We start from the raw sequence: 23643 nt of genomic DNA on the forward strand, positions 1-23643 counted from the left end.
TATAAAGTCAACTGAATCTATAACATGTTAGCACTGAAGGAAGCTGCAGGAAAGGTTTCTGGCAAAAAGAACGTACCCTTCTAACGGCACCTTTACCTGGTTACTTTGTGTGATAAATCATAAAATTTTAATTGCTGAAAGCATTTCTGTCATGCAACAATGACGAAAAGGTCCCAGTCTTTCTTCCATTTCCTTTTTAACACTAAAATTAATTTGAAGTGCCATAAGTCCAAGAACCTGCAAGCAGCACACATGAATCATTTTTTTGAAATGTAGAAACCACAAAAAAGGAAGCACTGTCAGACCAGTTCTCCCCCCAGTTTTATTGTTTAGTATTATATAATTTACAGATTTATAATAAATAACATAATTAGAAATACTGAAAAACCACCATTGCATTATATATGTTTTGTCAACATATATTAAAAAAATATTCATTTAATTACATTATGATTACTGTCATGTAAACTTTTCACCACAATCAAATGGTTCATTCCCTGGCGTCTCATGTGTCTCCTCAGACTTCCCTCTCGCGTGAATCTTTCTCCACAAATGCTACAGTGGAAAGGTTTTTCTCCAGAGTGGACTCTCATGTGTGTCTTCAGATTTGTGCTTTGGTTAAATTTTTGTCCACAAATATCACAACCAAAAGGTTTCTCCCCTGTGTGGACTCTTTTGTGGATTTTCAGATTTCCTTCTCTGTTAAATGTTTTGCCACACAAGTCACAACCAAATGGTCTTTCTCCTGTGTGAACGCTCATGTGAGTTTTGTAATGAATCCTCTGCGTAAATCTTTTACTACAAATGCTACATTTGAATGGTTTCTCACCTGTGTGGACACTCATATGTCTTTTCAGATCCCCAGGCTGTGAAAATCTTTTACTGCAAAGACCACAACCAAATGGTTTCTCCCCCGTGTGAATCCGCATATGCGTCTTGAGATTTGTGTTACGGTTAAATTTTTGTCCACAAACACCACAGCTAAATGGTTTATCTCCCGTGTGGACTCTCATGTGTCTGTTAAGGTTGTATTGATGTCTAAATATTTTTTCACAAATGTTACAGCGGAATGGTTTCTCTCCTGTGTGGATTCTCATGTGGGTCTTTAGATGTGCGTTTTGATTAAATCTTTGTCCACAAGTATCACAGCCAAATGGTTTATCTTCTGTTTGGATTCCTTCTAAATCAGTTCGGTTCACTTTTAAGCATTTCTTATTAGCTAAACAGCATGAAGACCTTCTCCCTGAACTACTGATAACATGTTTCTGAAGAGACCGTTTACACTTTAAACCTGAATCAAGAGCCTTGCTGTCCTTCCCACCATTGCTACTGACTTCAGTTTCTGGTCCAGAGTCTGTCAAAGGCTCCTGCCAATCATCATCATCATCATCATCATCATCAATACTGACTTCAGTTTCACAAGAGTCAGAAACTTTTCCATCAGTATTTTGTTTTAAATGACCAGACTGGTTTTTGTCAGGGTCTGGCTCTCCACAGTGCCCTCCATCAGTTTCTGACTTTATTTGTTTGTCTGAGCAGCTGCTTGGAGGCTCGGAATCATTGTTGTCTTGATTAAGTTGCGAGCAGTAAGGTTTCTCTTCATCATCTTCACTTTTCACTCGAATTGCAGTGACTGGAAACCTGGTAATATCAGTTTCCTGCAGCCCATTAAAGTACTCTCCCTCACGACAGGTGAAGAGTTCCTTCTGTTCTGCCTTTATCTGGTAGAGGTCTGAGTCCTGCTGGTCCACAAAGGGGCTCAAGGGAAACTCCTCTTTAATCAGGAACGTCTGCTGACCATCTGCAGGGAACCCAGAAACACAAATGTCCATAGACTGGAGTATTTAGCATGTGTCGGTTGTTTTATTTTCAATATTTACTGCATTCTCCCTGTCACTCATCTGGCTATTTGCCTGTCCTCCCCAACTGATCTGTACAGCTTGACATGGCTTCAGTTAGAAAAAAAAAAGAAGTCTATTTTAAGCAAATGGAACAGTGTGTCAGTTCTGGGATATTTGTGAAACACATCTGTTGGAACGAGAAGCATCATCCTGGCCGTGTCAGAGCCAGAATGTCATGCAGCTGCAGACAGTGTATTTTTGGAGTAAATCCCCACTATCAGAAAATCCCTAATGCTTTGGAAGAAAGCACAATTACCTGCTATACACTATTGTGAAAATAATGCGTTTTGATAGCCCATACGAGTTATATGTTAATACGCTACAACAAATGCAATTGAATGTGCTTCACTTACCTACTCTGTTCAAGACTTGTGTCTGCACCAGGTCTGAAGCAGCTGATTGTGTCACGAGTGCCATCAAACCAAGACGTCTTGGTTCATCTGGTCGAAGGCTCTTAACTCCTGTGTGGATGCTCCTGTGTCTTTTCAAAATTCCTGGTTGTGAAAATCTTTTATTGCAAATATCACAGCTGTATGGTTTTGCTCCTGTGTGAACTTTCATGTGTGTCTTTAGGTTTCTCTTACAGTTAAATCTTTTACCACAGACATCACAACCAACCAGTCTCTCCCCAGTGTGGACCCTAATATGTCTCTTAAAATGATTCCTCTGTGTAAATTTTTTGCCACACATACTACAGTTAAAGGGTTTCTCTCCTGTGTGGACAATCTTGTGTCTTTTCAGGTCCCACCGTTGTGAAAATGTTTTATTACAAACAGCACAACTAAATGATTTCTTTCCAGTGTGGATTTTCAAATGTCTATAGAGATTATACTGATGTCTAAATTTTTTTTCACAAACGTTACAGCTAAATGGTTTCTCACCTGTGTGAACTCTAATGTGTGTTGTAAGATTTGCTTCTCTCTTAAATTTATGTCCACAGACATCACAATCAAACAGTCTCTCTTCTTTGTGGCCCGCCATCTGTGAATGTGGATTTTGCTTCATTTTAAAACATTTTTTATTTGTCCTTTTTCCCAAATGACTTGTCACATGTCTCTGAAGAGTTTGCCTATAAAGGAAATGTTTACCACAGTCAGAGCAGTTGAAGGATGTGTTGGCACTGTTAAATTCCAGATCTTCATTTTTGCCTGACTCAAGTGTCCTGCTCTTCTTTCTACCATCATAACTGTCTTCAATTTCAGGTTTATGCAATTTATCACCAAAGCTGACTTCCATCTCAAGAGAATCAGGACTCTGTTGTGGGTTTGGGTCAGTGGCTGATCCTGGTCCTCCACAGTCCTCTCCATCAGTTTCTGCTTTCATTTGTTTATCTGAGCAGCTGGTCAGAGGCCTTTGATGAAGCTGCAAGGAGTCAGGTTTCTCATCATCATCTTCACTCTTCACAGGACTAATTGGAAACCTGGTGATATCAGCTTCAACCAGGCCATCAAACTGTTCTCCCTCACGTACCTCATTTTTGTGATGAAGGTCTGTGTCCTGCTGGTCCAGACTGGGACTCCAGCGAACCTCTTCTTTAACTGGCAACAGCTGCTGAAGATCTGAAAATTTTCCATTCATAGCAGACGATGGTGTGGCACTTCTCTCATAGCTGAATAAAGAAAAACAACAGGATATGTCTTAAAGTCACATACCATTTATTTTAATTATGATTTATACTAAAAGGAACAGTGGACTCATGTGTGCAAAAAACAAGAATAAATAACAATCACGGACAGATAAAAAGACACACACTGTGAATGTACAGCATCAGTTTTGTGTCTGATATGAAGGAAAGTCCACACATATAGAAATCTGTGCTTTGTCACTTCAGGACTGTGTCAGTAAAATACAACATGAAACATCTTTTGGGGAAATTGCTTTTTTTTTTTTTGCATGACTCTGAATGTGTTTTTGGAAAAGCTTTTTTTTTTTTCCTAAAGGAGAAGAAGACAGAAAAAAAGTTATTAGTGCAGTGGTTCCCAAACTTTTTTTGCTAGGCCCCCTTTGTTTTACAAGAAAAATGTTCGCCCCCCCGCGTGAGTGCACGCGCGCATGCACACGCACGCACAAACACATCCTCCAACCACACACGCCCATATTTTGCTCCACTGCGGTTTATTCCACACCTCAAACATTTAGTAGAATAGAATTAGAATAGAATAGAATTCAACTTTATTGTCATTGCACATGCACAGGTACAGGGCAACGAAATGCAGTAAACAATTAAGCAAATACAAGTAATGTGCAATAAACTACAGGTAGTAAGAAAATAAACTACTAACTCTTTTACGCTACGTCCACGCCTACACGGGTACTTTTGAAAACGCAGCTGTTTCGTCCACACGTAAACGGCGTGAATCACCGAAAACTGAGATTTTTTAAAACTCCTTTTTTGCGTTTACGTGTGGAGGAGGAATACAGAGTTTGTCACACAACATCAAAGGTATGTGCCTTTTTCACGTCACGCTGTGCGCCACGTTATTGTTTACATGAGATGAATCGCAGAAAGGCAGATAGAGACAAAATACTGTTAATCTGACTATCTGCAGGTTTTACATGCTTACATACACACGCAGTTACTGTCCCTCCATTTACAAAGACAGAGGCATCACGGTGTGATTATTTTACTGTAGTTGTTTTTTTCCTGTGTAATAATGTTCAACATTGCTATCAATACATTTTTAAAAAATGCCTCTCTGTGCAAAATGGGTTTAAAAACATAAACAGCTGTAGGATACTGTTTGTCCGTGATTTGAACCGGGGGAACAAATCGTGGCAGGATCAGTCTGATATTATTTGTATCCCGCTGTAACTTTACTGTATAAAGAACTGTCATCTCCAAAATGTCACCAGTAGTTAGCCATTACAACAAGTGTTTGTGAAATAAAAATCAAGAATGTGGGATACTGTTTGTCCGTGATTTGAAGAGCCCAGAGCTGCTCCTGACAAAGGGAAAACCAATTCTGCAGGGAGACCTACCTCGGCACTTGTGCAGGTGAAACCAAAGGGAAGATTTGCTTAACCATATTTTCTAGTCTTTGGCTTAGAATGAAGTTGTTTTGGAAACATATTCAGCTTCATCTCTTGCTTTGCATTCCTGTAGGCGCCCCGTGCTAGCAGTGTGCAAGCGTTTTGTCCCCCCCCCTTTCATACTGCGATGCATGCATCCCTGCCATGGCTCTGCATCCCCCCCCCCCCCCCCCCCCACCACCACACACACACACACACACTTTGGGAAGGTCTGGGTTAAGGCATCTAACTATCTTTCTCCCACTCCACTTTGCTTTTAGTTATGAACAAGAACCCAAAACACTTAAACCCTACTTTCCTGCTAAATGAAATTATGCTGCTTTTGGACTCCCAACATGTTTGTCTATAAACCTCCTGAGCTGAAAACTGGCCCCAATCAGTCCTTCATATGAAAGTTATTGTCGCAGCTGATGCTGAACAGGCTGAGCACAAAATCTTCAGAGTTAAAAACTGGCTCCAATCTGCCCTTTATACCAGAGTCACTTCACCTCACACTGATACATATACCCGAGAAAAACCGCGGTAAAGTGAGCCGTCATTTGTGAGCCGCGGTCAAGCCAGCCGCCTCGTATCCGCCGCATAAATTTCCTTGCGCTTTTACACCAGTCTTTACGGTAGCGCCTTTACGCTTTATGTGCCGATTGAAAGCCTATACCCGCGCACACGTGCGCGCGCGCGAACAGTCGCACGCACATGCGCGCACACAAATTACAATGAAACAGCCCGATACAGTCAATACAATTATGGAAATGTCAGAAATTCATTAAAAATCATCCTGAGTAGTTGAGGTCCAACTTTCAACACATTCCTCCTCCGGAACACCTACTGTACCTGTGTGCCAGGTTTCAGCCAGATTTACTGTCGAATTCCTCAGAAATTAAAGGGTACTTGTATCCACTGCAGTCAGCCAATACAATATAATTATGTCAATTTTCAGAAATTCATTAAAAATCATCCTGAGTAGTTGAGGTCCAACTTTCAACAAATCCCTCCTCCGGGACACCTACTGTACCTGTGTGCCAAGTTTCATCCAGATTTACTGTAGAATTCCTCAGAAATTAAAGGGTACTTGTATCCACTGCAGTCAGCCAATACAATATAATTATGTCAATTTTCAAAAATTCATGAAAAATCATCCTGAGTAGTTGAGGTCCAACTTTCAACAGATTCCTTCTCTGGGACACCTACTGTACCTGTGTGCCAGGTTTCATCCAGATTTACTGTAGAATTCCTCAGAAATTAAAGGAAACTTATTTTCAACGCAATCAGCCAATACAATAGAATTATGTCAATTTTCAAAAATTCATTAAAAATCATCCTGAGTAGTTGAGGTCCAACTTTCAACAGATCCCTCCTCTGGGACACCTACTGTACCTGTGTGCCAAGTTTCATCCAGATTTACTGTAGAATTCCTCAGAAATTAAAGGAAACTTATATTCAATTCAATACCATCAATACAATAGAATTATGTCAATTTTCAAAAATTCATTAAAAATCATCCTTTTTTTTTTTTTTTTTTTTTTCTTTTATTATTTATTTATTTTTTAACATTAATCAGTTCACATGAATTCATCCTCCCGAGGCGAATGGTTTGAAGTTTCCAAGACACGTTAGAGGAGTGGAATCTTTGCGTAGGGAAGGCTGTTGGAAAAAAACAAAACAAACTACAGCCATTCACTGAAAAACAGACTCTATCAGCAAAGAGATATAACATTAGTAAGGTCTGTGGCAAATATGCAGAATTGTTAACTGTTTCACTCTTTAGAGGAACAATTTTCAATCATTAATGAGGCAATCATTCTGTTTTATCAAGGTGGTTACAAGACAGCAGTCAATAATTGTAAAATCTATACTTTTTGTAATTTTTTTTTTTTTTTTTTTTTTTTTTGGCCTGTCCTGTTTGGCTCTTTTGCCATCAGATGAAAAGGCAAAGAAAGATGCCCAACGGATTTACTTTACCAAACTGACCATCCCAGCCTTGCCGTAATGGTCCATTTGATTCACCTTTTATTGTTTATTTTATTTTCACTTACTGAATACGGGACAGACTTGACTGGGGGAAAGAAGGGGAGAAAGAAAGAGGGAAAGAGAAACAGCTGAGAAGAGGGACGGGGGAGAAGGGCAAAAGACAAAAACCAACAGAACGGGCAGAGAAAAAAAAATGCATAGATCAATCACCTGGATCACCTGCTGAGAAAGAAAAAAGAAAGCAAGCAGAAGAGAACAAGAGTAATAGAATAAACAACATCACAATGATATATGGGAATATGACAGTAAATACTAAATGTTAAACATTATTGTGCAGCACATAAGATCAACAGAACACAGTGTGCTTTGAGGTAGGAGCCAAAAAGGGTGTAGTTTGTGGGTGTGATCACCCGTGTGTACACCTGTGAGCATGGACGCGCTTGTTTTTTGTTTTTTTAAAAGGTTCCTTCATGTAATGATCTGCTAGAGGGTGTGGGGGGGCCACAGCCCCGTCCTCCAGGGCGTGAAGCAGGTGTGGAGGAGATCAAAACTCCAGACATCCAGAGGCCCCCAGAACACAAGAGACCAAGGAAGACCAACAGAGGGGCAGGTGCGCCACTGTCCCAGAAAGAGCTGAGGAGAGTCCCAGATGAGGGCTCACTCAGCAGCCGCGGAGCAGAAGCCAGGGGGAGTTGCAGTGACGCGCCCGTGAGCTCCGCCGGCAGCCAGCTGCGCCTGAGTGACCGAGCCCCAGGCCGAGAGGCCGGGGGCACCCCACCTCCGAAGTGGCCCGAGCGAGCCCCAGGCTCCAGGCCCCGATAAGCGGCCGCCAAGGAGTGAGCCGGTGTGTACCTGGACGCCCATCCCCGGACACAAAGAACCACCAACGCACCGATGTCTGAGGGGGTCCGCCACTGGCAGGGGAAGTGGTGGTAGGGGGAGATAGGCCTCCAAACCTTGGAGGGCCTGAGATGTCCCCAGAGAGGTGGCGCCTGACACCCAACCTGACATATAGACACAGACATACAGGCACACACAGATACAAACATCCATTCCCACCCTCATGCTCTCATATGCACTTACTCCACACTCAACCAACGTGGAGACAGACATAAAGAGACGTTGTACACACGATCACACTCCCCAAGCGTACTCTACAAACCGGGTCTAGGTGCCCCCGCCCCTGGAGGGGGGAACTGCACCCAGACCCAGGTGGTGTTTCCTTTTTCCCTGCGGTGGGGGGAGGCAGACCGCCCCGACTCCGCAGCAGCAGGAAGGCTCCACACTCCAGACCGCAGTCGGACGACCAACTCCTCCTCCTAGTCCTAGCCCCCCTGCTCCAGCAGGTCGCAGAGAACGGGGGTGAGAGAAGACTCCGAACCTCCCTCCACCCGCTCATTGTACGGCCATACCACCCTGAGCACACCCGACCTCGTCTGATCTCGGAAGACTGGGATTTCTAATTAGATGAAAGGTTTTTAAGCAAATCTGAGACCAGAAGTTTAGGTCTAAGTTAACTGATAAATCCGCTTCCCATTTTGCAATAGGAAGTGATATTGATTCATCTGTTTTAGAAAGCATTCTGTATATTTTGGATAGTAATTTGGGGGGTTTAAGAGTAAGAAATTGAACCACACTTGGTGGTGTTTGTAGTTCAACTTGACCCGGTTTAAATTTCTTTTTTACTATGGATTTAATTTGTTGATATTCTAAAAATCTTTTCTTGTTGATCCCATATTGTGTAACTAGTCCGTCAAATGAAATAAATTATGTTCCTTCTAGTATATGTTCTAAATATTTGATTCCTTTATCACTCCAATCTGAAAAGTTTATCATATTATTGTTTTGTAATATGTCAGGGTTGTTTCAGATAGGTGTACGTTTGCATGGGATTAATGAAGACACCGTCAATTTTAGAAACTCCCACCATGCTGTCAGAGAAGAGCTGATGTTGATGCTTTTAAAGCATTCATGTCGTTGGATGTTTGAGCTGATAAATGGTAGGTCTGAGATCTCTAGATTATTGCAGAGTGCTTGTTCTACATCTAGCCAAGGTTCATCTAAGAGGGTGTGTTTTAGCCATCCTGAGATAAACTGAAGCCTGTTGGCTAAGAAGTAGTGCTGAAAGTTAGGCAGTTCTAGTCCTCCTTTATCCTTGGTCTTTTGTAGTGTTTTTAAGCTTATACGTGGGGGTTTATTTTTCCAAAGGAATTTGGACATACATGAATCTAGAGATCTGAACCAATCTTGTGGCGGTTTAGTTGGGATCATTGAGAATAAATAATTTATTTTTGGTAAGACCATCATTTTTATAGCGGCAACCCTTCCCATGAGTGATATGGGTAGACATTTCCATCTAGCCAGATCATCTTCTACCTTCTTTAAAAGTGGGATATGGTTTAATTTAGTTAGATCTGCAAGCTTGGGAGAAACATTAATACCTAAATATTTTATATTTCCCGATTGCAGTGGTGTAGAAGAGGAATTATGGAAGGAGCAATTAATCGGTAGGACTGTAGATTTTGACCAGTTAATTGAGTAATCTGATATTCTTGCAAAAGAGTTTATCAATTCAATCACCCCAGAGATATTGGTTTGTGAATTTTGGAGAAAGAGTAACACATCATCCGCATAAAGGCTGATTTTATGTTCCACGTTCTTGCATTTTATGCCCTTAATTACTGAATTCTGTCTAATTGCTGCTGCTAGTGGTTCAATAAAAATTGCAAATAGTGAAGGGGAGAGTGGGCATCCCTGCCTGGTGCCCCTCAAGAGACAGAAGCTGGAGGATGTCTGGTCATTTGTTCTAACACAAGCTGTTGGGGAATTATATAATATTTTTAACCAGTTTATGAAAGAGGATCCAAAACCAAATTTGTGTAAAGTTGCAAATAGAAATTTCCAGTTAACTCTGTCAAATGCTTTTTCTGCGTCTAAAGAGAATATTGTAGTTTCTAGGTTTTTACTGTATGAGTAGTCTATCAAATTAAGTAATCTACGTGTATTTGTTGATGAGTGCCTACCTTTTATGAAACCAGTTTGGTCAGGATGAATTAAGAGGGGGGTTATTTTCTCCAGTCTCTTTGAGAGAGCTTTGCAGATTATTTTAAGGTCTACATTTATAAGGGATATTGGACGATAGCTTGAGGGATATACAGGGTCTTTGCCTGGTTTTAGCAGGAGATTAATGTTTGCAGAATTCATATTTGATGGAAGTCTGCCCTTTTCTTTAATTTCCAACAACGTTCTGTAGAAAACTGGTGCTAGAATCGACCAGAATTCTTTGTAGAATTCTGCAGGAAAGCCATCTGGACCTGGAGCCTTATTATTGTGCATACTTATCAGGGCTTCCTGGAGTTCACCTGGTGTCAGTGGTGAATCCAGTGCCATTGCTTGAGTGTCCAATAATTTTGGAAGAGTTATGTTGTCCAAAAACTGATCAATTTCTTTTTTAGATGGGTTTATTTGTGGTGAATACAACGTTTTATAGAAATCCCTGAAAATGTTGTTTATTTGTATCGGATCATATATTGTGTTCCCAGATGAATCTTGAACAGCACATATAGTTGTTTTTTCTTTATTTATTTTTAGCTGGTTTGCTAGAAATTGACCGGATTTATTACCATGTTCATAATTTTGTAGGCGTAGTCTTTGTACTAAGAATTTTGTTTTTTTTATCAATTATCTCATTTAATTCTAGTTTTGTTTTGCGTATTTTGTTCAATGTTTCCTGATCTTGGTGGGACGCGTAGGCTTCTTCTAGTGATTTGATGTTTTTTTCTAATTCCTGAATATTTTTGTTTTCTTTTTTCTTTTTATGTGATGAGAAAGAAATTATTTTACCTCTCATCACAGCTTTCCCTGCTTCCCATAGAACAGAAGCTGATGTTTCGGGAGTGTCATTATAGTTCAAATATGAAGTCCACTCTTTTTTAAAATACAGATTCCTTCTCTGGGACACCTACTGTACCTGTGTGCCAAGTTTCATCCAGATTTACTGTAGAATTCCTCAGAAATTAAAGGGTACTTGTATCCACTGCAGTCAGCCAATACAATAGAATTATGTCAATTTTCAGAAATTCATTAAAAATCATCCTGAGTAGTTGAGGTCCAACTTTCAACACATCCCTCCTCTGGGACACCTACTGTACCTGTGTGCCAAGTTTCAGCCAGATTCACTGTAAAATTACTCAGAAATTAAAGGACATTTATATGCAATTCAACACAGCCAATACACTACAATTATGGAAATTTCAAAAATTCATTAAAAATCATCCATAATAGTTGAGGTCCAACTTTCAACACTTTCTTACTCTGGGCGTCCTACCGTACCTCTGGGCCAAGTTACATCTCAATTCACTGTAATGTTTATCAAAAATTGAAAGGACAATTATATGTCAATGCTGGATGTGTGTCCTTTCAAAGTGACACTAAATAACAGAACTCAGGCACATCAGGGAATAATCCAAAAGGCGGATTTATTAAACAAAAACAACATACAAAATATCTCTAACCCATACTACATAACCTAAAAAGAAACAAAGGGACACTTAGAAGCACAAGAAAACAATACTGAAAGGGCAAGAGAGACAGCCCAAACATAATCCACAACTAAAACGCCAAAAGAACAAGTCATCCCACATAGCAGACGGGTCTTGCCTGGATCTGGTGTCAAGCCGGCACTGCTGGATGACTTCTGGCATGGTAAGATGGCACTGTTTATGTGATGGCATGCCACATTTGGCCTGATTGGGTGAATGTGACATGTTGTATAGAGCACTTTGAGTAATATGGGTGAGTAAAAAAGTGCTGTATAAGAATCAGTCCATTCACTGTCTGAACAGAGTTTCGTCATGTTACTTTTGCACTATTATCTTCCAGCACATGCTGTTATTACATGGCTTACATGGCTAAGGTACACATTAGGCTGACATCTGGGGCCAGAGCTGAAACTGTTCTGGGCCAGCACAGGGCCAGCAGTGTGTCTGCAACTGGCCTTGTGCTGGCTCATGTGTGGGCCACCTCTGGTAAACCAGATCTGGGCCACCATAGGGCCGTCATTCTTTGCGGTACGCAGGCCATGTGTAAGCACATTGTGTGGGACAGATCCAGGCCATACCAATTTTGCTATGTGGGAGGAATTATGTAAAAATAGAAACATCATAAAAATGAAAATGAACATAAAGTAAAATGTACTGAAAAGAACATCAGTATGGCCATCATTATTTGCTTGGAAAGTCTAAAGTTCCATGGCTTTGAACAGCCAGAGAACGCAATGCCCAGCTTAGAATGACTAAAAGTAACTTCTTTTAACATTCTGTCATTCTGCTTCTATATCAAACATCCACTAAAAATAGTCATTTGAAAAAAAATATTCGCCACTTTTCATCAGTTTGGGTTCCTCTGTTTATAGCAATTTTTAGAAAAGAACCCAATACCTTTGTCACTATACAGTTGTACAGTGAGATACAGAGCATCTCCTACTCATTGCAAACATGCTGGGAGGGTGGCTCTATCCGCCTTAGTGCAGCTGCCGTACCATACTGTGATGCAGTAAGTTAGTAGGCTCTCAATGGGCGAGTGGTGGAAGGGTGAGCTGTAGTCCACAAAGAGCATTCTGGCGTAGCTCTGCCGCTGTTCTAGGTGACTCAGCACCGAGTGGAGGGTGATGGCATCTTCTGTGAATCTGTTTGCACGGTATGCAAACTGGTGGGGGTCGAATTCTGGGGGGAGGTAATTCTTGGTGTGCTGAAGGACTAGTCTCTCAAAGCATTTCATGATTACCGGTGTGAGGGCCACAGGGCAATAATAGTTCAGGCTGGTGATGGGAGACTTCTTTGGTACTGGGATGATTGTGGCTGATTTTAGACAGGATGGGATGGCTGCTTCATCCAGTGAGAGGTTGAAGATTCTGGTGGAGATGAGGGTGAGCTGGTGGGCACATGGTCTTAGCACTTTACCACGTATTCCGTCTGGACCGGCCGCCTTCCTGGGGTTCACTGCTAGGAACACTCATCTGACATCGTGCTCCGTTACAGTGAATGGAGCGGTGCAGGAACCAGGTGAGGATGAGGATGGGAGCAGGGCTGAGGCAGATGAATGCTGCTGTTGTGGTGTTTCAAAGCGGGCGAAGAAGCTGTTTATTTCCTCTGCTAGCTGCACACTCAGGTTTTCTGTTTTCACAGTTCTGCCTCTGTGGTTTATGATGTCTATTATTCCATGCCATGTGTTGTTGCTGGACAGGTGGGACCCCTTTTCAGGTCAGCTCGAGCAGACCTGTACAGAGCTCTGTCAACAGACCTACAGGGAGTGCAGAATTATTAGGCAAGTTGTATTTTTGAGGAATAATTTTATTATTGAACAACAACCATGTTCTCAATGAACCCAAAAAACTCATTAATATCAAAGCTGAATGTTTTTGGAAGTAGTTTTTAGTTTGTTTTTAGTTTTAGTTATTTTAGGGGGATATCTGTGTGTGCAGGTGACTATTACTGTGCAGAATTATTAGGCAACTTAACAAAAAACAAATATATACCCATTTCAATTATTTATTTTTACCAGTGAAACCAATATAACATCTCCACATTCACAAATATACAATTCTGACATTCAAAAACAAAACAAAAACAAATCAGCGCCCAATATAGCCACCTTTCTTTGCAAGAACACTCAAAAGCCTGCCATCCATGGATTCTGTCAGTGTTTTGATCTGTTCACCATCAACATTGCGTGCAGCAGCAACCACAGCCTCCCAGACACTGTTCAGAGAGGTGTACTGTTTTCCCTCCTTTAAATCTCACATTTGATGATGGACCACAGGTTCTCAATGGGGTTCAGATCAGGTGAACAAGGTGGCCATGTCATTAGTTTGTCTTCTTTTATACCCTTTCTTGCCAGCCACGCTGTGGAGTACTTGGACGCGTGTGATGGAGCATTGTCCTGCATGAAAATCATGTTTTTCTTGAAGGATGCAGACTTCTTCCTGTACCACTGCTTGAAGAAGGTGTCTTCCAGAAACTGGCAGTAGGACTGGGAGTTGAGCTTGACTCCATCCTCAACCCGAAAAGGCCCCACAAGCTCATCTTTGATGATACCAGCCCAAACCAGTACTCCACCTCCACCTTGCTGGCGTCTGAGTCGGACTGGAGCTCTCTGCCCTTTACCAATCCAGCCACGGGCCCATCCATCTGGCCCATCAAGACTCACTCTCATTTCATCAGTCCATGAAACCTTAGAAAAACCAGTCTTGAGATATTTCTTGGCCCAGTCTTGATGTTTCAGCTTGTGTGTCTTGTTCAGTGGTGGTCGTCTTTCAGCCTTTCTTGAACTGAACATAAGTTCCCTGCAATTTCTGAAGAATATTACAGTAAATCTGGCTGAAACTTGGCACACAGGTACAGTAGGTGTCCCAGAGGAGGGATGTGTTGAAAGTTGTACCTCATCTACTCAGGATGATTTTTAATGAATTTTTGAAAATTGACATAATTCTATTGTATTGGCTGATTGCGTTGAAAATAAGTTTCCTTTAATTTCTGAGGAATTTTACAGTAAATCTGGCTGAAACCTGGCACACAGGTACAGTAGGTGTCCCAGAGAAGGAATCTGTTGAAAGTTGGACCTCAACTACTCAGGATGATTTTTCATGAATTTTTGAGAATTGACATAATTATATTGTATTGGCTGACTGCAGTGGATACAAGTACCCTTTAATTTCTGAGGAATTCTACAGTAAATCTGGATGAAACTTGGCACACAGGTACAGTAGGTGTCCCAGAGGAGGGATGTGTTGAAAGTTGGACCTCAACTACTCAGGATGATTTTTAATGAATTTTTGAAAATTGACATAATTCTATTGTATTGACTGTATTAGATTGGATACAAGTACCCTTTAATTTCTGAGGAATTCTACAGTAAATCTGGATGAAACTTGGCACACAGGTACAGTAGGTGTCCCAGAGGAGGGATGTGTTGAAAGTTGGACCTCAACTACTCAGGATGATTTTTAATGAATTTTTGAAAATTGACATAATTCTATTGTATTGACTGTATTGAATTGAATATAAGTTTCCTTTAATTTCTGAGGAATTCTACAGTAAATCTGGATGAAACTTGGCACACAGGTACAGTAGGTGTCCCAGAGGAGGGATGTGTTGAAAGTTGTACCTCATCTACTCAGGATGATTTTTAATGAATTTTTGAAAATTGACATAATTCTATTGTATTGGCTGATTGCGTTGAAAATAAGTTTCCTTTAATTTCTGAGGAATTTTACAGTAAATCTGGCTGAAACCTGGCACACAGGTACAGTAGGTGTCCCAGAGAAGGAATCTGTTGAAAGTTGGACCTCAACTACTCAGGATGATTTTTCATGAATTTTTGAGAATTGACATAATTATATTGTATTGGCTGACTGCAGTGGATACAAGTACCCTTTAATTTCTGAGGAATTCTACAGTAAATCTGGATGAAACCTGGCACACAGGTACAGTAGGTGTCCCAGAGAAGGAATCTGTTGAAAGTTGGACCTCAACTACTCAGGATGATTTTTCATGAATTTCTGACATTTCCATAATTGTATTGACTGTATCGGGCTGTTTCATTGTAATTTGTGTGCGCGCATGTGCGTGCGACTGTTCGCGCGCGCGCACGTGTGCGCGAGTCTAGGCTTTCAATCAGGATATAAAGCGAAAAGGCGCTACCGTAAAGACTGGTGTAAAAGCGCAAGGAAATTTATGCGGCGGATACGAGGCGGCTGGCTTGACCGCGGCTCACAAATGACGGCTCACTTTACCGCGGTCGAGAAAAGCAGCATGACGCATTTACACCTGTTACACCCCAAGTCTGAGTTTAAACTTTTGGAGCATCGTACGTACAATCTGTATCCCAACGGGGTTAAGATATTTCCCCCATAGGTAGCAGAGGTTACCTGTCCAGCAGAAAACACGCAAGTTCAGCGTCAGTCTGGAAACATTTGTCCCTCTTCAGTGCTTTCCACCTGGGGAAGGTAACACCGATGTTCACCCTGCCTTCCTGCGGCAGCCCCTCCACATTTACTTCCGTATCTTCGTGTTTTAGCTTCATTGGCGGCTCAGATTCGCGCTCCAGTGAGTTTATTAAACGCTGAGATCCTCCATTTGTCAGCTTGTGGCTCCTCAAAATTCACAGAACACAACACGGTTCGCAAAAAACATACCGAGGGATGGGCATCGTCTCCATAAGCTACATGCCAGTGAGTCCGATCTTTGTTTTGTTCCCCCCTGAAACTCAGTACAAGAAAACGAAGGTTCCTACACATTCAAGCCTCCTTTTTTCTCTCTAAACTTTAACTTAAGTAAAAGCCGCAATCTTACTGAAATAGATTAAGAGTACTAAAGATTTAGGCAAATATAATTAAAGTACGTGAAGCAATCATACTCATTATACAGAATAATAAACATTATAATCAAAGTTATGGATTAATGATGTTTAATCTTGTAGGTGGAAATAATTTGAAATGCTTAAATATAGCTCAAGATAAGAGATCTGAGTAGCCGACGATATGCCATATGGCTGAGAGCGGCTGGCCCGGGTTCAGGTCTGTTCTGCAGCCCTTTGTTACGTGTCTTCACTATTACTATCCAATAGGGCAAAAGTAAAAAGATTCTGTCGTATCCTCTGCTAACACCTATCCTAGGATGGATCCTCCGAGTTAATTTGTTTTTGTATCTTAAGACATCATTTTCAGTGTTTCTATACAATCTCTCATTGTTGAATCATTTTGGAAATAGTCTAATTAAGTGGAGAAATATCAATGAAGGGTAAGAAAGTAGTTGATAAGTTGATAAGAATACAATTTTTATTACGAACATACATACTGACAAAAAATACTGAAAATAAGCAAATTAAAAATCACTGATAACAAACAGTTATTAGCAAGGAAAAAAAAACATGTTTAACCCTAAAGGGGATAGCTACTTAATTAAGCATTACTTTAAATTAACATTACTTTAAATTAACAAAAAAAACACACAGGGACTGTAGACACACAAGCAGGCTGTGATGTGTCATTAAGGATATAAAACTGCTTAAAAACTGGCGGTTTGTAAATTCTTCAAGCAGCTTCATGCATCTGATAAACTGACCTTCTCGCTGTGAGGCAGGCAGGAAATAGGACCGAAATGCAGGATTCATATATGGAGAGGAATGAAACTCAAAACAGCAGCTTTGTTGACGGAGCATACTAACACAGGAAGCGTCGTTTCCGTAGTGTAGTGGTTATCACGTTCGCCTTACACACGAAAGGTCCCCCGGTCCGAAACCGGGCGGAAACATGCTTCTTCTTTGCTTATGCGTCCTGATATAAAAGTGTCTGACTGCAGGCACTGCTTGAACTTGTGGGGTTCTACTGCTGTTTGGGACACAGACAAGAGAAAGTACTCAAATCTGGTTCAGGTCTCTGACATCTGTAACCTTTGGATGCTCGTCTTGCTAAAGAGTTGTCTATGGCCCAAATTTCTGCAAACTCCACAGACTTCACACAAATCAACAAATCTCCAGTCGCTATATTTCCTGAAGATGGAGGCACAGACTAAGCTCTTGGAAATGACTGGCTCTAGGTGGCCTGCACAGGACTTGGGCCTATTTTCAGCCAATGCCCAAGGCAATGAAACAAATGGGCGCTTTAGGCAACAGTTCTGCTGCCAGAGGTTCTGGGGTTCTTAGGGCAGCATATGTTGAGCTGTGCTTGCTTTAGTGAACTCCTAAATGTCCAAAGTTTAAGTGAGCCTAACATGGAGACTACAGTTCAGACTCCTTGCTAGAGTGCGTCTGTCTCTTCTCCATGGCTCCTTTTACTTCAAGGCCATGATAGGAACATGTCACCAAATTTGTCAGAGTGCGAGATTACTCAGTGAGACACATTGGAAAGCCAAACAAGCTGTCTTTCGGGGTTTCCGTAGTGTAGTGGTTATCACGTTCACCTCACACGCGAAAGGTCCCTGGTCCGAAACCGGGCGGAAACATGGGTCTTTTCCTTCTTTGGTTACAAGGGAATTGATATTCACTCTTTAGACAACTCTGCTTGTCCAGCATTTTCTCTGTTTTACTTGCATCCCTATTGAGAATTAAGTCTCTTGGTTTTGTCTTCTGTAGGTTGTGTGCTAGCCAAACAAAGGACATCAAAGAGCTTGTCAAGAAGAAGATCGGGGCCTTCAGAGGTGGCAAAGGGATTGGAAGTGGGAAGAGTGCAAGAGGAAAAGTTGACTTGAGTCAAGGTGGCTAATGAACGATACAGCAGGAAGCTGAAGTGGAAAGTGCAGCAGAAGAGCATGAGCGAGGTTTGGTGCAGCATGAAGACCATGTGCAGATGAGATCAGCCAACACAAGAGGAGTGGAACTGACTGGGCCACTAACTTGCTCTTCAACTGACTAGATTCTTATGCTAGGGTGTGCTAATGCTAATGTACCTGTGGAGCAAAGTGCTAGAAAGCCAAATGAGGTTCCACTGAGACTTGAACTCAGATCGCTGGATTCAGAGTCCAGAGTGCTAACCATTACACCATGGAACCCTGCCTGAAGCACACAAAAGATCTGTGTCAAACAGGCATAAAAGTGTAGTTCCTGGTAAACCAATGGGGATTTCTACACGGCCAGCCAAATTTTACCTGTCATACCTGCTGCGAATCGCAGCTTGACGTGACCATTGCAGTGCTTCAGAGGTCCTCGTTAGTATAGTGGACAGTATCTCCGCCTGTCACGCGGAAGACCGGGGTTCGATTCCCCGACGGGGAGTGAGCAGTTTCCTTCTCTGTTCTGCCTTTTACCTGCAATGACCACACACACCTTAATCGCACACCAGATCCTAGTCAATCTAATAATCTAGTCCTATAATGGGCTTGAAGAAACATGAATTCCACCTGTGCGCTCACAAGTCAAAAAGGTCTTCTCAGAAAGAGCTCCCATCAGAAGAGATGCTAGTCCAAGAGAACACTGCTTGTGCAGCATTTTCTCTGTTTTACGTGCGTCCCTACTGACAAATAAGTTTCTTGGTCTTGTCTTCTGTAGATTGTGTGCTAGCCAAACAAAGGACATCAAAGAGCTTGTCAACCAGAAGATCAGCTCCCATGACAAGAGATGCAATCTTGAGATCACAATTTGCATTGTCAATACAGCCATAAGTGGGGGAGTGCTTGAAGAATGACACAAATGGGAGTTCCCTCCTTCTCAATAGTCCTACATGATCTGTCATAAAAGTCCACAAATGTAAGAAAGCATTGAAATGCTCCTTTAATTACTACGGGGTACGCAAGCTCAGTTTCCGTAGTGTAGTGGTTATCACGTTCGCCTTACACGCGAAAGGTCCCCGGTCCGAAACCGGGCGGAAGCATGCGTCTTTGCTTATGCGTCCTGATATAAAAGTGTCTGACTGCAGGCACTGCTTGAACTTGTGGGGTTCTACTGCTGTTTGGGACACAGACAAGAGAAAGTACTCAAATCTGGTTCAGGTCTCTGACATCTGTAACCTTTGGATGCTCGTCTTGCTAAAGAGTTGTCTATGGCCCAAATTTCTGCAAACTCCACAGACTTCACACAAATCAACAAATCTCCAGTCGCTATATTTCCTGAAGATGGAGGCACAGACTAAGCTCTTGGAAATGACTGGCTCTAGGTGGCCTGCACAGGACTTGGGCCTATTTTCAGCCAATGCCCAAGGCAATGAAACAAATGGGCGCTTTAGGCAACAGTTCTGCTGCCAGAGGTTCTGGGGTTCTTAGGGCAGCATATGTTGAGCTGTGCTTGCTTTAGTGAACTCCTAAATGTCCAAAGTTTAAGTGAGCCTAACATGGAGACTACAGTTCAGACTCCTTGCTAGAGTGCGTCTGTCTCTTCTCCATGGCTCCTTTTACTTCAAGGCCATGATAGGAACATGTCACCAAATTTGTCAGAGTGCGAGATTACTCAGTGAGACACATTGGAAAGCCAAACAAGCTGTCTTTCGGGGTTTCCGTAGTGTAGTGGTTATCACGTTCGCCTCACACGCGAAAGGTCCCCGGTCCGAAACCGGGCGGAAACATGGGTCTTTTCCTTCTTTGGTTACAAGGGAATTGATATTCACTCTTTAGACAACTCTGCTTGTCCAGCATTTTCTCTGTTTTACTTGCATCCCTATTGAGAATTAAGTCTCTTGGTTTTGTCTTCTGTAGGTTGTGTGCTAGCCAAACAAAGGACATCAAAGAGCTTGTCAAGAAGAAGATCGGGGCCTTCAGAGGTGGCAAAGGGATTGGAAGTGGGAAGAGTGCAAGAGGAAAAGTTGACTTGAGTCAAGGTGGCTAATGAACGATACAGCAGGAAGCTGAAGTGGAAAGTGCAGCAGAAGAGCATGAGCGAGGTTTGGTGCAGCATGAAGACCATGTGCAGATGAGATCAGCCAACACAAGAGGAGTGGAACTGACTGGGCCACTAACTTGCTCTTCAACTGACTAGATTCTTATGCTAGCGTGTGCTAATGCTAATGTACCTGTGGAGCAAAGTGCTAGAAAGCCAAATGAGGTTCCACTGAGACTTGAACTCAGATCGCTGGATTCAGGGTCCAGAGTGCTAACCATTACACCATGGAACCCTGCCTGAAGCACACAAAAGATCTGTGTCAAACAGGCATAAAAGTGTAGTTCCTGGTAAACCGATGGGGATTTCTACACGGCCAGCCAAATTTTACCTGTCATACCTGCTGCGAATCGCAGCTTGACGTGACCATTGCAGTGCTTCAGAGGTCCTCGTTAGTATAGTGGACAGTATCTCCGCCTGTCACGCGGAAGACCGGGGTTCGATTCCCCGACGGGGAGTGAGCAGTTTCCTTCTCTGTTCTGCCTTTTACCTGCAATGACCACACACACCTTAATCGCACACCAGATCCTAGTCAATCTAATAATCTAGTCCTATAATGGGCTTGAAGAAACATGAATTCCACCTGTGCGCTCACAAGTCGAAAAGGTCTTCTCAGAAAGAGCTCCCATCAGAAGAGATGCTAGTCCAAGAGAACACTGCTTGTGCAGCATTTTCTCTGTTTTACGTGCGTCCCTACTGACAAATAAGTTTCTTGGTCTTGTCTTCTGTAGATTGTGTGCTAGCCAAACAAAGGACATCAAAGAGCTTGTCAACCAGAAGATCAGCTCCCATGACAAGAGATGCAATCTTGAGATCACAATTTGCATTGTCAATACAGCCATAAGTGGGGGAGTGCTTGAAGAATGACACAAATGGGAGTTCCCTCCTTCTCAATAGTCCTACATGATCTGTCATAAAAGTCCACAAATGTAAGAAAGCATTGAAATGCTCCTTTAATTACTACGGGGTACGCAAGCTCAGTTTCCGTAGTGTAGTGGTTATCACGTTCGCCTAACACGCGAAAGGTCCCCGGTCAGAAACCGGGCGGAAGCATGCGTCTTTGCTTATGCGTCCTGATATAAAAGTGTCTGACTGCAGGCACTGCTTGAACTTGTGGGGTTCTACTGCTGTTTGGGACACAGACAAGAGAAAGTACTCAAATCTGGTTCAGGTCTCTGACATCTGTAACCTTTGGATGCTCGTCTTGCTAAAGAGTTGTCTATGGCCCAAATTTCTGCAGACTTCACACAAATCAACAAATCTCCAGTCGCTATATTTCCTGAAGATGGAGGCACAGACTAAGCTCTTGGAAATGACTGGCTCTAGGTGGCCTGCACAGGACTTGGGCCTATTTTCAGCCAATGCCCAAGGCAATGAAACAAATGGGCGCTTTAGGCAACAGTTCTGCTGCCAGAGGTTCTGGGGTTCTTAGGGCAGCATATGTTGAGCTGTGCTTGCTTTAGTGAACTCCTAAATGTCCAAAGTTTAAGTGAGCCTAACATGGAGACTACAGTTCAGACTCCTTGCTAGAGTGCGTCTGTCTCTTCTCCATGGCTCCTTTTACTTCAAGGCCATGATAGGAAGATGTCACCAAATTTGTCAGAGTGCGAGATTACTCAGTGAGACACATTGGAAAGCCAAACAAGCTGTCTTTCGGGGTTTCCGTAGTGTAGTGGTTATCACGTTCACCTCACACGCGAAAGGTCCCCGGTCCGAAACCGGGCGGAAACATGGGTCTTTTCCTTCTTTGGTTACAAGGGAATTGATATTCACTCTTTAGACAACTCTGCTTGTCCAGCATTTTCTCTGTTTTACTTGCATCCCTATTGAGAATTAAGTCTCTTGGTTTTGTCTTCTGTAGGTTGTGTGCTAGCCAAACAAAGGACATCAAAGAGCTTGTCAAGAAGAAGATCGGGGCCTTCAGAGGTGGCAAAGGGATTGGAAGTGGGAAGAGTGCAAGAGGAAAAGTTGACTTGAGTCAAGGTGGCTAATGAACGATACAGCAGGAAGCTGAAGTGGAAAGTGCAGCAGAAGAGCATGAGCGAGGTTTGGTGCAGCATGAAGACCATGTGCAGATGAGATCAGCCAACACAAGAGGAGTGGAACTGACTGGGCCACTAACTTGCTCTTCAACTGACTAGATTCTTATGCTAGGGTGTGCTAATGCTAATGTACCTGTGGAGCAAAGTGCTAGAAAGCCAAATGAGGTTCCACTGAGACTTGAACTCAGATCGCTGGATTCAGAGTCCAGAGTGCTAACCATTACACCATGGAACCCTGCCTGAAGCGCACAAAAGATCTGTGTCAAACAGGCATAAAAGTGTAGTTCCTGGTAAACCGATGGGGATTTCTACACGGCCAGCCAAATTTTACCTGTCATACCTGCTGCGAATCGCAGCTTGACGTGACCATTGCAGTGCTTCAGAGGTCCTCGTTAGTATAGTGGACAGTATCTCCGCCTGTCACGCGGAAGACCGGGGTTCGATTCCCCGACGGGGAGTGAGCAGTTTCCTTCTCTGTTCTGCCTTTTACCTGCAATGACCACACACACCTTAATCGCACACCAGATCCTAGTCAATCTAATAATCTAGTCCTATAATGGGCTTGAAGAAACATGAATTCCACCTGTGCGCTCACAAGTCAAAAAGGTCTTCTCAGAAAGAGCTCCCATCAGAAGAGATGCTAGTCCAAGAGAACACTGCTTGTGCAGCATTTTCTCTGTTTTACGTGCGTCCCTACTGACAAATAAGTTTCTTGGTCTTGTCTTCTGTAGATTGTGTGCTAGCCAAACAAAGGACATCAAAGAGCTTGTCAACCAGAAGATCAGCTCCCATGACAAGAGATGCAATCTTGAGATCACAATTTGCATTGTCAATACAGCCATAAGTGGGGGAGTGCTTGAAGAATGACACAAATGGGAGTTCCCTCCTTCTCAATAGTCCTACATGATCTGTCATAAAAGTCCACAAATGTAAGAAAGCATTGAAATGCTCCTTTAATTACTACGGGGTACGCAAGCTCAGTTTCCGTAGTGTAGTGGTTGTCACGTTCGCCTAACACGCGAAAGGTCCCCGGTCCGAAACCGGGCGGAAGCATGCGTCTTTGCTTATGCGTCCTGATATAAAAGTGTCTGACTGCAGGCACTGCTTGAACTTGTGGGGTTCTACTGCTGTTTGGGACACAGACAAGAGAAAGTACTCAAATCTGGTTCAGGTCTCTGACATCTGTAACCTTTGGATGCTCGTCTTGCTAAAGAGTTGTCTATGGCCCAAATTTCTGCAAACTCCACAGACTTCACACAAATCAACAAATCTCCAGTCGCTATATTTCCTGAAGATGGAGGCACAGACTAAGCTCTTGGAAATGACTGGCTCTAGGTGGC

General features: G+C 42.5%; 1 protein-coding gene and 8 non-coding genes across 10 annotated transcripts; 5 read left to right on the forward strand and 4 right to left on the reverse strand.

Annotated features, from left to right (window-relative positions):
* Window positions 1–309: 309 nt before the first annotated feature.
* LOC146703698 (uncharacterized) lies at window positions 310–16134 on the reverse strand. 2 transcript variants are annotated; one of them, XM_085467020.1, is made up of 4 exons: window positions 15826–16134; window positions 3372–3510; window positions 2255–3263; window positions 310–1801 (listed from the first exon to the last, which is right to left on the reverse strand). In XM_085467020.1, exons 1-4 carry the CDS (start codon window positions 15978–15980, stop codon window positions 435–437), a joined length of 2670 nt encoding a protein of 889 aa, XP_085323146.1. In that variant the 5' UTR covers window positions 15981–16134; the 3' UTR covers window positions 310–434. The 2 variants fall into 2 exon arrangements, with proteins under 2 accessions (XP_085323146.1, XP_085323147.1); XM_085467021.1 differs by having other exon boundaries at window positions 1721–1801; window positions 2259–3510.
* Window positions 16135–17135: 1001 nt separating this feature from the next.
* On the forward strand, window positions 17136–17209 carry trnav-uac (transfer RNA valine (anticodon UAC)). The gene has a single exon. It is a non-coding gene; the product is annotated as a tRNA-Val (tRNA).
* A 1164-nt stretch (window positions 17210–18373) lies between these two features.
* Window positions 18374–18445, reverse strand: trnaq-cug (transfer RNA glutamine (anticodon CUG)). The gene has a single exon. It is a non-coding gene; the product is annotated as a tRNA-Gln (tRNA).
* A 745-nt stretch (window positions 18446–19190) lies between these two features.
* Window positions 19191–19263, forward strand: trnav-uac (transfer RNA valine (anticodon UAC)). Its single transcript has one exon. It is a non-coding gene; the product is annotated as a tRNA-Val (tRNA).
* Window positions 19264–19877: 614 nt separating this feature from the next.
* Window positions 19878–19950, forward strand: trnav-cac (transfer RNA valine (anticodon CAC)). The gene has a single exon. It is a non-coding gene; the product is annotated as a tRNA-Val (tRNA).
* Window positions 19951–20424: 474 nt separating this feature from the next.
* Window positions 20425–20496, reverse strand: trnaq-cug (transfer RNA glutamine (anticodon CUG)). Its single transcript has one exon. It is a non-coding gene; the product is annotated as a tRNA-Gln (tRNA).
* A 745-nt stretch (window positions 20497–21241) lies between these two features.
* Window positions 21242–21314, forward strand: trnav-aac (transfer RNA valine (anticodon AAC)). Its single transcript has one exon. It is a non-coding gene; the product is annotated as a tRNA-Val (tRNA).
* A 1152-nt stretch (window positions 21315–22466) lies between these two features.
* Window positions 22467–22538, reverse strand: trnaq-cug (transfer RNA glutamine (anticodon CUG)). The gene has a single exon. It is a non-coding gene; the product is annotated as a tRNA-Gln (tRNA).
* Window positions 22539–23283: 745 nt separating this feature from the next.
* On the forward strand, window positions 23284–23356 carry trnav-aac (transfer RNA valine (anticodon AAC)). Its single transcript has one exon. It is a non-coding gene; the product is annotated as a tRNA-Val (tRNA).
* The last annotated feature ends 287 nt before the right edge of the window (window positions 23357–23643 follow it).

Source organism: Copadichromis virginalis, linkage group LG8, assembly GCF_057382275.1.
Source record: "Copadichromis virginalis isolate Kocher_CV1m ecotype Utaka linkage group LG8, C_Virginalis_male_GT1.1, whole genome shotgun sequence".
Taxonomy (NCBI): Eukaryota; Metazoa; Chordata; class Actinopteri; order Cichliformes; family Cichlidae; genus Copadichromis; species Copadichromis virginalis.

Excerpts from the sequence above, each read along its gene's own strand:
- LOC146703698 (XM_085467020.1), bottom strand. The coding sequence starts at position 15,980 with ATGAAGCTAAAACACGAAGATACGGAAGTAAATGTGGAGGGGCTGCCG. Across the intron at positions 3,511-15,825 it reads GCGTGTTTTCTGCTGGACAG|CTATGAGAGAAGTGCCACAC; the intron begins GTAACCTCTGCT and ends TTCTTTATTCAG. Across the intron at positions 1,802-2,254 it reads ACAAGTCTTGAACAGAGTAG|ATGGTCAGCAGACGTTCCTG; the intron begins GTAAGTGAAGCA and ends GGTTCCCTGCAG.